The 14,726-nt window shown below is 47.2% G+C and overlaps 1 protein-coding gene across 1 annotated transcript in view; it reads left to right on the plus strand.

The window, feature by feature from the left end:
- LOC104686360 (heat shock transcription factor 2 binding protein) overlaps positions 1-14,449 on the plus strand; it is a 58,364-nt gene extending 43,915 nt beyond the window's left edge. The window contains exon 8 of the mRNA XM_039552848.1: positions 14,247-14,449. Within this exon, the coding sequence (XP_039408782.1) occupies positions 14,247-14,263 (17 nt within the window). The 3' untranslated portion in view covers positions 14,264-14,449. The remainder of the gene's footprint in view (positions 1-14,246) is intronic.
- The last annotated feature ends 277 nt before the right edge of the window (positions 14,450-14,726 follow it).

Consider the following 14,726-nt stretch of genomic DNA (forward strand, 5'->3'; position numbering starts at 1 on the left):
CTGGCCCCTTGGCTTTTGACAAACATTCCTTGGCCACTGCCTCACACTCTGCCAGGAGAAGGCACTGTGGTGTCTCTCCTGCCCCACAGCAACCCCCACCATCATGGCCAGTGCGAGGGGCCAGCCTGCCCCTGATCTGTGCCACACAGCCCTCAGCAGGGCCTTGTGGAGTCCTGCCAGGAGGCACAGGAGTCTCTGTTCCCTGCCTGGGCCCACCTCTGCCACACCACTGCCTGTTCCCATCCCATGACTTGGTGATGGAGCAGCTCTCTCCTTTAAGGGGGTGCTGTAGATGCTGAGGAAGTTTGTGTGGATCCAGGAGGAGCTTAGACAAGTTTGTGGAGAGAAATCCACTGAGCATCACCAGAAGGGTTATGGACATTGCAGCTGGCTCGGGAAATCCCTGGGACACTGGTGGTTTTAGGCCAAAAGGGCATTCAGGAGAGGCACCAAGTTCAGCTTCCCTGTTCATGGTGGGCCAGGGGAGCTCAGCCAGGCTGTGCTTTTGCACTGTGGCATCTTTGGCAGCACAGCCAGTGGTGGATGCCCTCAGCTTCTCACCTGTGGCTCACCTGCCTCCTCTTGTGCTGCCCACCTGCTTTTGGCCAGTGCTGCCAACACACCTGAGCTACATCAAACCCCAGGGATTCTTTGCTGTGGGTATTCTGTGCAATTTCCCTACTTGCTTTTCTGCTGGATCCATTCCCTAAGCCACTTCCAAACGTGGCCCCACAGACAGCGGTGCTTGGTGGTGTGAGGGGATGGCACAGGGGACAAGAAGGGAGGGCAGTGTCAATTGTCTGAACCAGAATTGCTGCTGATGGCCTTGTATTGTGTAACCACGGCCTGTTAGTGCTGGTGCCCTTGTATCCACAGGAACCTTTGCAGCTGAAACCTCTGCTGGTGGCAGCAGCTCTCTGGTAAAGTCAGGAGAAGAGTTTAATTTGCAGCGGCAAGCAGTGATTTTAGAGAATATCCCATAGCTCCAAATATTCCACATCAATCCTACCCAGCCTGAGAACAGGTTGCTGTCCTATGCCAATGAGCTCTGCAGGCTGCCAGAGCTGTGCTGCATCATTTGTAGTCCTACAGGTACAGACCTGAAAAAATATTTTCTCTTTCTCACAGTTCACATGAATAAAGCTAACAAAATGCTCCCCAGCTTCCCCAGCTTATCCTCCACTGCCGTTTTTCCAGATTTGAATCCAAGGTTTTTAAAATCCCTGTGGCTTTTTAAAAATTTAATTTCTCTGTTAAGAAAGAAAGAAAGAAAGAAAGAAAGAGTAGAAAATATATACCTACATATGTATAGGCATGTGAAAATACGTTTGTATGTAACTGCTGAGAAGAGTAAGTCCTGCTGTCATAACAATTTTAGACAAGAAATGATTCTGTGAAAAGCAAAGAACAACACATCAGTGGAAGAAATGCTGGTATAAAACAGTTGCTCAGATTCCTCTGTGAGCTCTGATTGCTGTGCAGCTTTCTGGGAATTCAGTGTAGCCGGAAACTCAGCTTATGGGTGGCAGTTTATGGCTCAGAACAGTCGCTCCAAATGTGTAGCTGGACTGGTAAATTTGCTCCTATATAACGCAGAGATTTTTCAAGTGCTGAGTGCAGCCCCTGCTGCTCACAGATCCTCCTGTGTGTCCTGTGGAGACCACAGCAATCGACACACAGCACATGAGAGCAATCCTGCATGGACTGTGTATCCTGTCTATTGTACACTGCCTGCATGTCCCCTTCTGCAGCCTGACATGCCGTGATTCATTGACTCTTCAGGGCAAAATTTCCCTCTGGAAGTCGAGCAGCTTTCTGTGCCTCCAAAATCACCAGTCACTCTGGAAACCTGAGAAGTAGCTCGCTGAGGAAAACACAAATGTAGGTCTGATGTGTTTGTTGCACCTGAAAACCCCAAACCAAGCAGCCGCTTGCTGTAGCAGTGGTGGGCCCGGCATAGGGGGATGGGGTGGGACTGACATCCTGGCAGTACATTCCTTGCTGAATTATGGGCCTGAGGCAGAGACCTCATTTTCTCCAGATGACTCTCAGGAAATACCCTCCCCATCAGCTATTATTGCTTAAATAATAGGGAGGGAAGTGCAACCAAGCTGTATCTGAGGTACTCCACAGGGCACATCCCAAATCTGGTACAGGGCAAGGCAGCTGAGACAACTGATTGTAAAGTCACTCCATGGGCGTATACAGTTCTCTCTTTGCCCCAGAGTTATGAGGTCATGTGGAAAAATACAGATACTTGTTTAGAAATCGGTAATGCACTGAAAAGTAATGTTACAAAATCTGTTCCTGGTCAACATTTGTGCATAGATCTGACTGCAGTCATGGGGCCTCTAGGTAAGAAAACATGCGTACAAATGTTTGCAGGATTAGAATTTTAAATGTTAGGTTTCCAGAAAGTGCAGTCCAGGAAGGGAAAAGCCTGTCGAGGGAGAGGTCTGCTGGGATTTGATTTATGAACAGGACATCCTGCTTAGTTCTGAGATCTTGCAGATACGATTCTAGTGAGGCCACTGGCTTATTGTGATGGCAAAGAAAAGGAGCTCACCCTCTCCCTTGTCTGCCAAAGGCACTCAAACCTGTCTGGGCATCGTATCAGTGCTAAACATTTGGCATTTTTTATCATGTTTCATCACCACTGTTTACTGACTGATGTTAAAAATGCACGGCATGTGTGCAGCTCCCTGCTGGGAGGCTGACATGGCTGTCATTAATTAGTGACATGCTGTCATCTGTGCAGCTAAGATCAGCATTGATTCCATGACCCAGCCATAGATGACTGGCCAGAAAGTCAGGGCAAAAGGCAGGGTGAGGTAGAGAACTTCAGAGAGCGTGAGGAGAGGTAGAGTTCTTAGGAGGATATTTCCCAGTTCTTCTGGATCCCTGCAGCTGCAGCTGCATTTCCCACAGGCAGTGACATGGGTCTAACTCAGCCTGTGCACTCAGATTTCCTCTGTGTGGGAACCAGGGTGCAATGGGGATGTGGGGAAGGATCACTCCCACATCGTTCTCTAGTAGGAGATAAGAGACATCCAAGACATGCTCTGGGGCAGTGATGTTGACACATCTTTAGAAAGCTGCTTTGTTCTCTGGGATGCTCCAGCCATGGAAGGGTTGGCTGCCAGGGGCTGCCTGAAACTGTCCCCTGGTTTTAGCTGGAGCTGCAGCACTTCAGCACCTCAAGCTACTTCTCTGCTTCTTAATTAAATGATGCCAGGGCACAGTCCCACACATTAAGGCTGAGTCATCTGTACTGTCCAAAGCACATCTGTGGTCCTTCAGATGTTTCCCAGGCAGGGCTTGCAAGCCAGCAGAGCCTGGAGACCATTCTTGGTAGACATTTGAGATGAAACTGCCTTATTTTGGCCAATAAGGAAGTTCAGTAGACTGGAAGCATCTCAAGCTGGCTGGCCTTGGTGCCAGAGGACAGACCTGGGCACGTCTGATACATTTTATGGACATGGTCTGGGCATCTCCATCTGCCTGTTCTAAGGATAGAAGGCTCTTCTGTTTACAGAGTGGTTGGAAAGGATTGTGTGGTGCTTTAAAGGTCAGTGCTGGAGCTGGCTGTTCAACTCATAATACAGTGTAGCTTGGTGGGAGCTGGTATGGAAGGAGCTGGGTAAATTCACTTGTCTGGCTGCTTCCTCATACACCAGGGAAGGAAATATCTGAATTAGAAGTGGCTAAACTGTGCTTACCTGTGTTTCCTTCTGGCCTTCTGACCACTGACAAAGCTAACTTTTCACCTTGTTTTATTTCTCATATGTAATTTATTCACCTCATTCCTTTCTACCTGACCCCATGACCGCACAGATTAGTGCTGAATCTTGTACTTCATTGGACACTGCAGAAAATCCCAAGCCCACCCTGCTGTCAGTGGGTTATTGGGAGGCATAATTCATCCAGCTGCAGATGAACAGAAGAGTCTTCCAGGCAGAGTTTCCTCCCTACCTCATTCATTACCTTGTCACTGGCTGAATCCCTGCGGTTCATCTTCGTGCTTTGTCGTTTTCCTGGGAGTCCTGGCACTTCACTTTTACCTCCAGACGAAGAGAGACCAAATCAGAAATCCCAAGCACATGCCTCCTAGCTGCCTTCTGGAGCTCTCTCTGTCTTCCCGTTGCCAGGGTCCAGTTATAGCTGTGTCACCTCTGGAATGAAAAAACTCAGGGTGGGTCTGGCTACCCACAGTTTTCACTTGGAAATCCCCCGTTTCTAACCTTGTAAGTAGCCCTGAAGGTATGTGGGGCTGCTAAAATTAAGAGTCTGACCCAGGACTGGGACAGGTGACATGACAGCTGCAAAGTGGCCTTTGCAGAGGTTGTTAATCTGACGAAGGGTGATTGAGCTGTGCCAGCCACACATGCACATCACAACTGCGGCAGTGCCTGCTGGGGATGTGATCAGAGACCCTGCCTCAGTGCAGGGACCCCTTCCCAGGGCTGTGTCCAACGTGGGCACAGCCTCAGCTGCGGGGCCATGTGTCGGGGAGGTGGCAAATCTGGGTTTAGAGCACTCTGTCCTGGGCGAAAGAGCACTGCAGCCATGTGACACAGAGTGCTTCACAGATGGAACATTTCTTGGCTCAGTCAGAGAGGTGTGAAAAATTCAAGCTGGTGTTTGCACTGCTCTGTCCCTTCAGGGGTCTTGACTCTTCCCCAAGATTATGCTCAGTCATCCCATTTCCTTTCCCTTCTCAGCTCTCTGGAGCCATGGCTGCAGGAGTGGCCCACGCTCTTTAAGCAGGTTTGTGCTCATACACACCCCTTCTTCCACTCAGGTGCTCCTCTGACTCAGGTAATTCCTTGCTGCCAACTGCCTTGTGCCAGCCTCCTCTGCAGCTCAAAACTCAGCTCTCCTGCCACTTGGCCTCATTATACTCAAATTCTGGAAAACCAAATGTTGGCACAGGGGTGCAACCCCGCTTTGCTTTTAAAGCTCCAAATGGAGCTTCACACAGTGAATTGGGATGGGGTAGGTCCTACCAGGGAGGCCATGTAAAAAACCCTGTGTCCCCAAAAGTGGATGCACTGGAGAGAGGGTGGATGAGAGGACAAGCTGTGCTGTCAGCATTGGGAACAGGCAATTGAGAGCCAGAGGGCTCAACTGTCTTCCCTAATCTCATGCAGGGAGCCCGTGGCAAATTTAAACAGCAACTCAGACTTCTCGTGTCTGGATCCCAACCACAAAAGAACAGCTTTTGGTGTGATGAATGAGGAGAAAGCCCAGCACATGTGCTTTATCAGCTGTCTCGGTCTGGGACAGAGTGGATCTGGCCCCATGCAGGACATCCTGGAGCAGTGTGGGTGGGAGCTGGTGTGGGATGGGTGGGAGACACTGGGCACTGGCAGGGACACATGTGACTAGTGACAAGCAGAGGAGCTGCCCCCTTTTTGTTCACAGCTGATTTCAAGGTGACTTTGAAGTGGTCTGTGGGATTTTGAGAAGCTTTGTGTGATTTCTAAGGGGAAACTTAAAGTGTCTGCCAGTGGAGACTCCAGAAGTGAAATGACCTGCCCGACAGCAAAGCTCCCGAGACAGTTCCCCTGTGGATGTAAATCAGCACTGTCCCCTTGGTCCCTTTGGAGCTACTCTGGCTCCCAGCCCGTGCTCCCAGCCATCCTCCTGGGCAGTCAGCAGCACTGGAACAAATTCAGGTGTAATTGCTTCTCACAGAGAAAAAAACCAAAACTGTAAGGAAAGGCAGCTCACTCAGTGAGGATAAATCTAGGTCTCATTGTTTTCTTTTCCTTGAAGGAAAGTAGAGTTATGATGCAGAGGCAGCAAGATAGGAATGCCATAAAACAAGCAAACAAGGGTGGAAAAAGGTTTACCATCTCACAGCCTTTTTTTCCTACATCCTCCTTCCACACAGCAGCTATCCAAAGGGACTTGAAGAAAACCCAAGTGGAATGGCTGCATGAACAGCCTTCAAAAGAGCCTGGGCTAGTTCTCATCATCGTTATGTTGGGTTTTTTTCACCAGTGCTACTCCACTGATTTTCACTGCAGTGACACAGCTGTGAAACAGGCTTAATGTAGAGAAGAATTAAACCTTATTTATCTAGATTTGTTTTTCAGAGCTGTGCTTTTCTTACAGGGAAAAAAAAAAGTGCCTCGAGTTTAAAGGTAAGCTCCAAATCTTCACCGCAGTGTGAAGATTTGCAGATATAAATCCCATTTAGATGACTTTTATAAACCACTGAAGTGCTCCACAGCAGTAGGATTTAACCTTGGGATGTTCACTTGCTGTAATGTGATTAATGAGCCTTTCCCCATGCATAGCAGATATCTAAGCAATTTTTTGTGTATGGAAGTGGAACAATTGTCCAGCTTTACGTAAATGAGGAGCTACTTCAGTGTTTGCCCTGTGAAGAGACTTCAGTTTCAATGGGCTTCAAGATTGCACTTTTGTGTTAAGTGGAGCTGTGATCTTTTTCCAATGAGTGTTGCTATGCAGGGCCAATTTGTGACGTCCATTATTCTAAAATAAGTAACTTCTGCACAGCAGAAATATGCTCCACTTGCACTGCTAATCTCTCACACAAAGGCGTGTTTGGAAGAAAAGTTATTTATTGCAAGTAATAAATGCAGGTTCTCAAAAGCATTTATAACTTAGTCTCCAGAGCACTCCAGTTTGAAATAATTTCCTTTCAATTTTCTGAATTTTCAATCTCTTTCCTGGCTGTTTTAGACCATATATTGCATACTTAATTATTCTCCGAAGGAGAATCTCAGCCACTGAAAATGGGATGTACTTAACAAAATTCTTCATGCAAGAATCTGTTCTTCAGGGTTCAACTATGACCTGTTATACGAAGGGAAACGTGACTGTGTTAAATATGAATGTTATGTGGAAGTCTCCTGCCTCACCTACAAATGGTTATAGATCTCACCTGTGTGGTTTATGAGCTCTTCTCAGTCATTGATATAATTGTCCTTTGAATGTCCTCTGCTGGAAAATGCAAACTTGTAGTTAACACTCACCCAGTTTTTCTGAAATTACAGAGAGCTGGGGTGCAGTGGGATTTGCAGCCAGCTTGTCTGGTTTTTTATACTTTATCTTTCCCTCTAGATAAGCTGCATTGCTAAGAGCAGAGTGGTTTAAATTTGTCCCAGAAGGACCCAGAAACCTTAATTTCATTGGAAACCATGTGAGTTACCAGCTACTGAGGACTCCACTTACTTGAGGAGTTTGCATGGGTTTTTTGAGGCTGTCCTAAAGTAGGTAAAATGCAAATATATCAATATTTGGGAGGGTTCCTATGGTTAGTTTGACATTTCTTTGTAGCTTTGGCCATCAGGTGCCACGGGACTGGCAAGTGCAATTGAATAACTTCATGGCAGCAAAAAAATGAGTGTCTTGCAGTCCTGTTTAACTCCTGTGTGAGGCTGGCTAAGAGATCCCGACCCTTTTCCCTGCCCTAGCAGCAGCTGGCTGTGGCTGTGCAGCTGCACAGCTCTTGCAGTGGGACAAGGGCTGACTCCATCCTGGTTGTGCAAAGGGTTTGCATACAGGATGAACTACAGCTGCATCCCTCTCTTGTTTCATAATCATGAACGGATTTATAGTCATCCAAGTAGGTCTGAGGATAATTAGCCAAGTGGAAATGAATGTTTCTAGCAAATAATTCATGTGCTTAAAATCCCTACTTGTCCCGTGTGTTTGAGTTGCTGATGCCCCTTAGGAATGGGAGGAACTGCAGGTGTTCCTGTCATCCCTCCGCCTTTGGAAGGAGGGAGAAGTGAGAGTTCAAAGGGGGAGTTAAACCGCTTTGGTTATACTAAAGTCAGAAAAAATCTCTGTGATGTGGAAATATCCACATTTCCCTCTCATTTTCAAAATCCTTCCAGGATTTCATTCTTTCTGGCAGACTGTGTTAGTCAAAAGAGGTTTCTCTCTGTTCTCTGAAAGACCTTTTGTTTGACTGCTCTGTCATCTGAGGAAATGCTTCTCCATAACAGGTTTTCCTTGAATTGGTTTGGTTTGGTTTTTATTTTGTCTTGTAACCCACAATAAAATTTTACCAGTTTTCACAAAGTTTGCTATGGAGTACAGGGCAAGCTGTGCTGACTGCATGCTCTGGGAGTGGGAAATGAAAGACAGCCAGGTTCTTAGCGAGGTGTAAAGCCTCTGTGGGACCCACGTTCAGCAACTGAGTTCACGGAGTGCAAGGAACCTGCACACGTGGCAGGTGCTGGGCTGTGAGATGGGAATTGTCCATAGCAGACTGTAGAGCACGAGTTTCCATGTGAAGCCAATCCCAAGGCATCCACACACTGCTGTTTCAGCCCGTTCTATCGTGTGTGATGTTGCATGGCTGGGATGTGCTGTTGACAGGCACAGGTACACTTACATTGCTTATGGAGGCTGCTGGGTGCCTCTGGAAGCCAGAGTTTTCTGGGGATCATTCCCTCCCCAGCAATCAGGCTGCTCTGATCACAGTTTAAAGGGAGGCTGCAAAAAAGCTGTGAACTAATCTGGAAAGTCGTGGCTTGCTTCTCTTTCACCTCCCTCCTCGGGACACGTCTCCAGTGTGAGGCTGATATTTGTGCGTGTAATGCCTGTGCCCTGGGGGAGGCACTCCTAAGTGAGTCAGGAATTTGCTGTGTGCCTGCTTAGCACACTGCTCGGCCTGCTTAGCCATGCCTGCTCGGTCCTGCCGTCCTCAATTTCCATTTGTGCCTCTGGGAAGAGAGGAGAAAGCTCTTCCCCTGGTGCTGTCACAAGTAATATGCTGTCCAGACTGGCTGCATGCAGGAAGAGAGGGAATGCCTCCCCTCCCCAGCGAGGCTTGTGCCATTCCCTGGGGTGCTGATCAGCATCCATGCTGACCTGGATACCTGGGAATGACACAGAGGACAAACCTCACTGAGGTAACTGAAAAGAAAAAATCCTTGAAGCATCATACTGCTGTCACTGGTTGTTCCAGGAGTGGCTTGAGCCCAGTGAGCAGGGGCTCCACACATGCCCATGATTATCTGCAGAATTGCTGAATTCCCTCGTGCTGCCAAAGTTTGAAAGTAACTCATCAGAACGTTTTGGGGCTTGTTCTGGAGGCTGGAAATTCAGCTACGCTCCCAGAAAGCTTGAACTCTTACCAAGGGGTTGAGCTAGCAAGTATAAAGGAGGGTTCAAGTTAGTTGGCTGATCCGTAGGAGAGGTGCTCTTGTTTTTTACAGCTGTTTATGCAAGAGTGTGGACACGTGTATACACACAAAGAAGAAATATGGGCCATTCCCTTGGCCTCATCCCACTTTCCATGAGCAGAAGTGTTGCCCTGGAAGCTGTAGCCATTCACGTCTTGCAATCTGCCACCTGTCAGAGCAATCTGAGATTTGCTGGTGACAACTGAGTGTAATGTCTGCCTTCCTTGCCCTGCAAATAGCTGAGGCATTCCAAGTCCCAGGCCCCTGGCCCTTGCGTCAGCTCTCCTCCCTGGGATTAGTTCAAACTCAGCCAATCACCCAGTGGCCATTTGCAGTGATTCACTCTTAGCAGGATCTTCTACACTCACCGAAACTTCAGGGGGAAAATGAGTCATTTCACACTATAGAAAGTCATATCTTGCCCTTGGTATTTCTATGTATACATGAGTGATAATCATTTATTTTTAGATCGATTTCTCCAGCATAAATGCTGCTTCCTTTGATAAAGGTCGTCTTGAGAGCCACTGCTAATATTCTGCTTATTGCAGAAAAGCTATAGGATCTCATTTATTTATTCATGCGGTTGAATGACAGGGAGCTGCAGCAGTGGCTGATTGTTGGGAGTCAGCCTGCAGACAGAGGCCCTGTTGCTAGGCTTATCTGCCCAATATGTGTTCAATAATGCAGTGAAATCATCCCCTTTCTGGCATTTGCTCGCTGCTTGAATCACTCGGGTCTGCCTCCGAGAGCGTCTGGCGATGACGCAGAAAATCCTGGCTTTTCAGGGGAAGCCATTAGACAAGGTATTTGTCACAGTGTCCTGGAGAAGATCTTGGCACTGGATAACCAAGGCCAAGCAAAGGGATAAGGCAGAGCCTCAGGCCTCGTTAGCTCCTGTCAGCCTCCCAGGGAGCTGTGGGTGGACGTGGTTTTGGTCCAAGCACACCATTGTGGCTGTGCCACCCACAGCACATCTGTGTTGGGACCTGTGGCTGGTTTGGGATGTGCCAGCCCTGATACTGCACCCAAAAGCTTCAGCTGCAGCACCCTCTGGATGACAGCCTGGCTTTTTTTGTACCTAACACAGCAGCACTCTGGCCTTGGGGACACCCGGCCTCGCCAGTCTTGCCCATGGCAGGGCCATCCCCTGCTGAATCTGTGTGAGGAGGGCAGCACAAATTCCTTGGAAATTCCCGAGGGGTCCAGCTCTTGGGCAAGCATAAACTTCCATCACCTTCTCATACATCAGCGAAGAAGGACAGGGAATACCACCTGGCCAAGAGAGGCATTTCAGAGCCCTGCCTGAAGGGACGTGGGATAACTGTCTGCTGCACTTCAATGTCTTCAGAAAGTCTCTTGAGTTTTATACACCTATGTGTGTAAATGTATGTTTCCGTTCCAGATAACATGCAAATTGATATTTAAAAATACAAGTGCACAGCTGTGTGTCTCAGAGGGGAATTTTGCAAATTGTTGAGATTTTGCTTGCTGCCCCTGCATCCTCAAACTGAAGAGGATTCAGATACCATTCCATAGTGAAGTGGCTTTCAGCCCAGTCTAAGATAATTTTATTAATAAACCTAAAATAACAGCGACCTTTACATGAGGAAGTCTGTGTGGCTCAGTAGCCAGTCACTGACCACCTGGGGGAGTTACCCCTATGCCCATCTGGCCCCTGAGCAGCCTCTCTGGAAGCAGGGATCAGTCCCTCCAGCTGCGGTGGCAGGATCCCATTTCACAGCCCCCAGCGGGGAATGTGTTCCCACAGTTTGAAGCCTGGCTCCTGGGGTTTGGGCTGTAGCCCTTGCAGAGGAGATGTGCAGTGTCCTCAGGCACAGAGGGAGGGAGCAGGGGGGAAGCTCAGCAGTGCAGGCAGAGTGTGTTGCCTGTGGATAAATTCCTGTCTCCTCCCAGGGCAGCAGGGTTGAGCTGTCTCCTGTGCCAAGCTTGGCCTGTGCCCTTCTCATCTGAGCCTCCTGCCCTGTAGCCTATATTTTTTGGGAAATTCCAAGTGCCTTTGCCCTTCTGTATGCACATGTTTCTCCCTCCCTATTCCTCTCCTGCCTCTCCCCTGGCCTCCAAGGCCAGAGTTCATCCCTGCTCTGGAGCCTCTCCCTGGGTCTTGTTCCCCAAGAAGTTCCCCAGAGGCAGTTCCCTGTGCAACCAATAAAACCTGGTCCAAACTGTGACTTGCCCTCCTTCCCATCCTCCGACTGTTAAATGCAATTTTGGATATAAACTATCCAGATTAAAGAGGCAACTGAGACATTTTACTATCATGCTGTCTCCTGAGTTAGATAAATACTATAAATTGTGGAGCCAGACTCAGCTCTGACTGAACTTTCACATCAAGCTTTAGTTTGATGTTGAAATAAGGTGACACCCCGATTTCAAGAGTACTGACTTATCCCCTATTGGTGTTTATGTAAAGAGAGTTCAGCTCATGGCCTTCTTCCTGCATCATGGAAATACTGATAGTGTGACTCCAAGTGGTGTTTTCCTTCTCTGTCTTTCACTGTTCACCAAGTGTTCACAGGGAAAACGGGGCTTGGGCAGCATCTGTGTAGGAACTGCTTGAGCACAGATGTTACATCACTTTGGCTCAGGATGACAGAACATAATTATCAGAAAACATTTCTAAGTAACAGGCTCATTGTCCTCTCTATTTAAAATGATTTCTGGCAAATGATCATATGGCAGGCAAAAGACCAGCCACCTTCTTATGGCAGGAGAGATGTGTGTGATGAATATGCATGGCAGGGCCTGAGTGAGAATCAGGTCTGTGAGACGTCTGTCTCCTTACAGTGGAGCTTTCTTGCTACCTAACAGAGAAAATAAGGAAAACCAAGGGAACAGACAGGCTGTGCATGATGGAAGGTGTATGCCTGAAACGTGACATTCAGCGGTTTGGCCGCTTTTGCTGCAGCAGCAAAGCGTATTCTCAGCTGGCTTAGGAGAGGAAGTAAAGCAAGTACTTTGCATGCCTCCATTAGGACATATTTATGTTTTATGTGACTGGATGACATAAACTACTGGTTCTCATCTCTTTCTGGAGCTGTGAAATTTGGCTGTGTTCATGCTGCACCAGGCCTGCTGGAAGTCAGCACATCAGTGAGGATCTCTGTTGTTTGGCAACCATGGCCATAGAAATTACCAAAACAGACAGCACGGTGTAGTGCTGCTTGATATTTTCCCTGCCTGGAGTCCAGCTGCAGAGCACACTTTCCTATTCTCCCTCTCCAACACTTCTGGCAGACACAAAAGCTTTTCAAATCTTTTAAATTATTGATTTTGTAGTCTTCAATGTTTTTAAATCCTTCACAACTGGAACATGTTGCCCAGGGAAGTTGTGGATACTCCATCCTTGGAAGTGTTCAAGGCCAGTTTGGACAGGGCTCTGAGCAGCCTGAGATAGTGGAAGGTGTCCCTGCCCGTGGCAGGGGGTTGGAACTGGGTGATCTTTAAGGTCCCTTCCACCCCAAACCCTTCTATCATTCTGTGATGGTCCTATGATTCTAAGGTCACCTTGCTTGACCTCTGTATGATAGAAGACTTTGAATTTTATCATCCAGTTCCAAAAACCAAGTAAGCTTTTGGTTGAAGAGCATCTTTTATGGAAGTTTTGCCAGATGAAAAGGAACCAAGTAATGGCCTTGTTAATGAGTCCCTTGCCTGACTGTGCTCGGTACTGGATGTCTGCCAGAACACTGTTTTCCTCAGTTCAGTATCTCTGCTCCCTTTACCAGTCCTTTGCCTGGTTTGATAAGGAACTATCTCCACTTTGTACAGCTCCCTTGGCAAGGCACCTGGACACTTCCCTCTGGGGAGCTGGTAGAGATCCTGACTGAGCTCTAATGGATGACAACCTTTGACAGGGACCTATTCCTACTGCAGTTTGACAGATCAGGGGGTGCCTCTCTGACTGGAATTCCACAGAAGGCTCCATGGCCCTGTGTAGGCTCTTGGTCTTAGGGCTGGCCCTGGGAGGTGCTTACCTTGTCTGTGTGGTGTGAACATGCTCACCTCCCATCAAAACATCTGCTGGTGGAGGACATTCTGTGTCCCTCAGGCAACCTTGGATGATCAACTTGTGTAAAAGGAGTTTCCTGACACCTGGAGTGACCTGTCCCTGCCAGGCAAAGGGCGGCTGTGTTGACCAGGCCACCCCAAGGGTTGCCTCTTGGCCAGCCAGCAGCCAGTTTGAAGGTAATTAGGGAATCCTGGGCAAACTGCAGATGATTTGTTGGGCAGTTTTGATGGAGTAATATGAGGGAAATGGAAGGAGGGAAAGAGGACAGTATGCACTTAGAAATCATTCATGTTATTTATTTAATTACAGCTTATTTGTTGTTTTTTGTTGTTTGTTTTTTTTTTCTTTAAAACAACTGTGAAAGTCCTAATTGCAAAGAAGCGTGATGTATTTATCAACAGCAGAACACAGAACTGTTTGTTGAGCTGTGGCATTTTTAGCTTCTGCTCCCTTGAGCTGCTGCTGAGACATTAAGAAATACTTGTTTAGTGGCCTTAGAGTTGTGTAAATCATTTTAGTCAACAAACTTGGCTGCTCTGTCAAGTTAATGTGCCCTTAAAATGCAATAACATTAGACTATTTGTTTTTGCAATGTTAATGTAAGTACTTTTGCTTATAAACAAGAAGCAGCTATAAAAAGGACTCAGTCAGTCCTGAGTGTGCAATAGTGCTCCTTCCACAGGGACAACCTTTTCCAGAAAAAAACCTAAATTACCATCTGGCTGAAGCCTGTGGAAATGTTTCCATTCACTTCAACCAAATCAAGATTTGGCACAACAAGAAAACAAGTTCTGGGTGTCCACATTCCCTATCTCTCCCAGATGCACAGACATGCATTTTGGCCCTCTATGTTTATTTTTAATGTAAATCCCCAAGCACTCCTAAACTCTATAATCAGAAAATGAAGGTGCAAACCCTAAAGCTCTCCCATTAGTTCAGAATCTCTTTTTTCCTATCAAGGACAGTTGTCCATGCCATGGAAGCATGTCAGCAGCTTTCCTGCTGTATGTATATCCTCTAATTTGCATAAATGTCCTTAAATTTAGGTCTCTTTTCCCATTAAAGCCCTGCTGGGGGAGGAGAAGAACAAGAAGAAGGAGGAGGAGGACAAGGTCTCAGGACTCCAGTGGCCAGAGCAAAAAAGCAAAAGCAGAAAACAAAACAGGGAAATCTATTTCCCATTGAAAATTATCAAAATGTAAGTTTTCCAGGCCCATCCCTGATGCATCCATAGTGACTGTAGAGATAAGGATAAGAGGTGTGTGTGTGTGTGAAGGCCTTGGGAGGACTGAGATAAAAAATAATAAAAAAAAAACCCAACCAAAAAAGCTGTATGCAAATTATTTCAGAGCTATTTGTGACACTGACAACATTTCTTTACTCCTGAAACAATAATGGGAATAAGGGGAGAAAGTGGGAGGAAAAAGAGGAAATGAAACAAATGGAATTTTGGCAGTAAAATATATCAGGAGCACTTAGGTACTTCTGGAAATGTTATTCAAATTTCCCAAGTAGCAGAGGCCATG

Source organism: Corvus cornix, chromosome 1 (assembly GCF_000738735.6).
Source record: "Corvus cornix cornix isolate S_Up_H32 chromosome 1, ASM73873v5, whole genome shotgun sequence".
In the NCBI taxonomy this organism is placed as follows: Eukaryota; Metazoa; Chordata; class Aves; order Passeriformes; family Corvidae; genus Corvus; species Corvus cornix.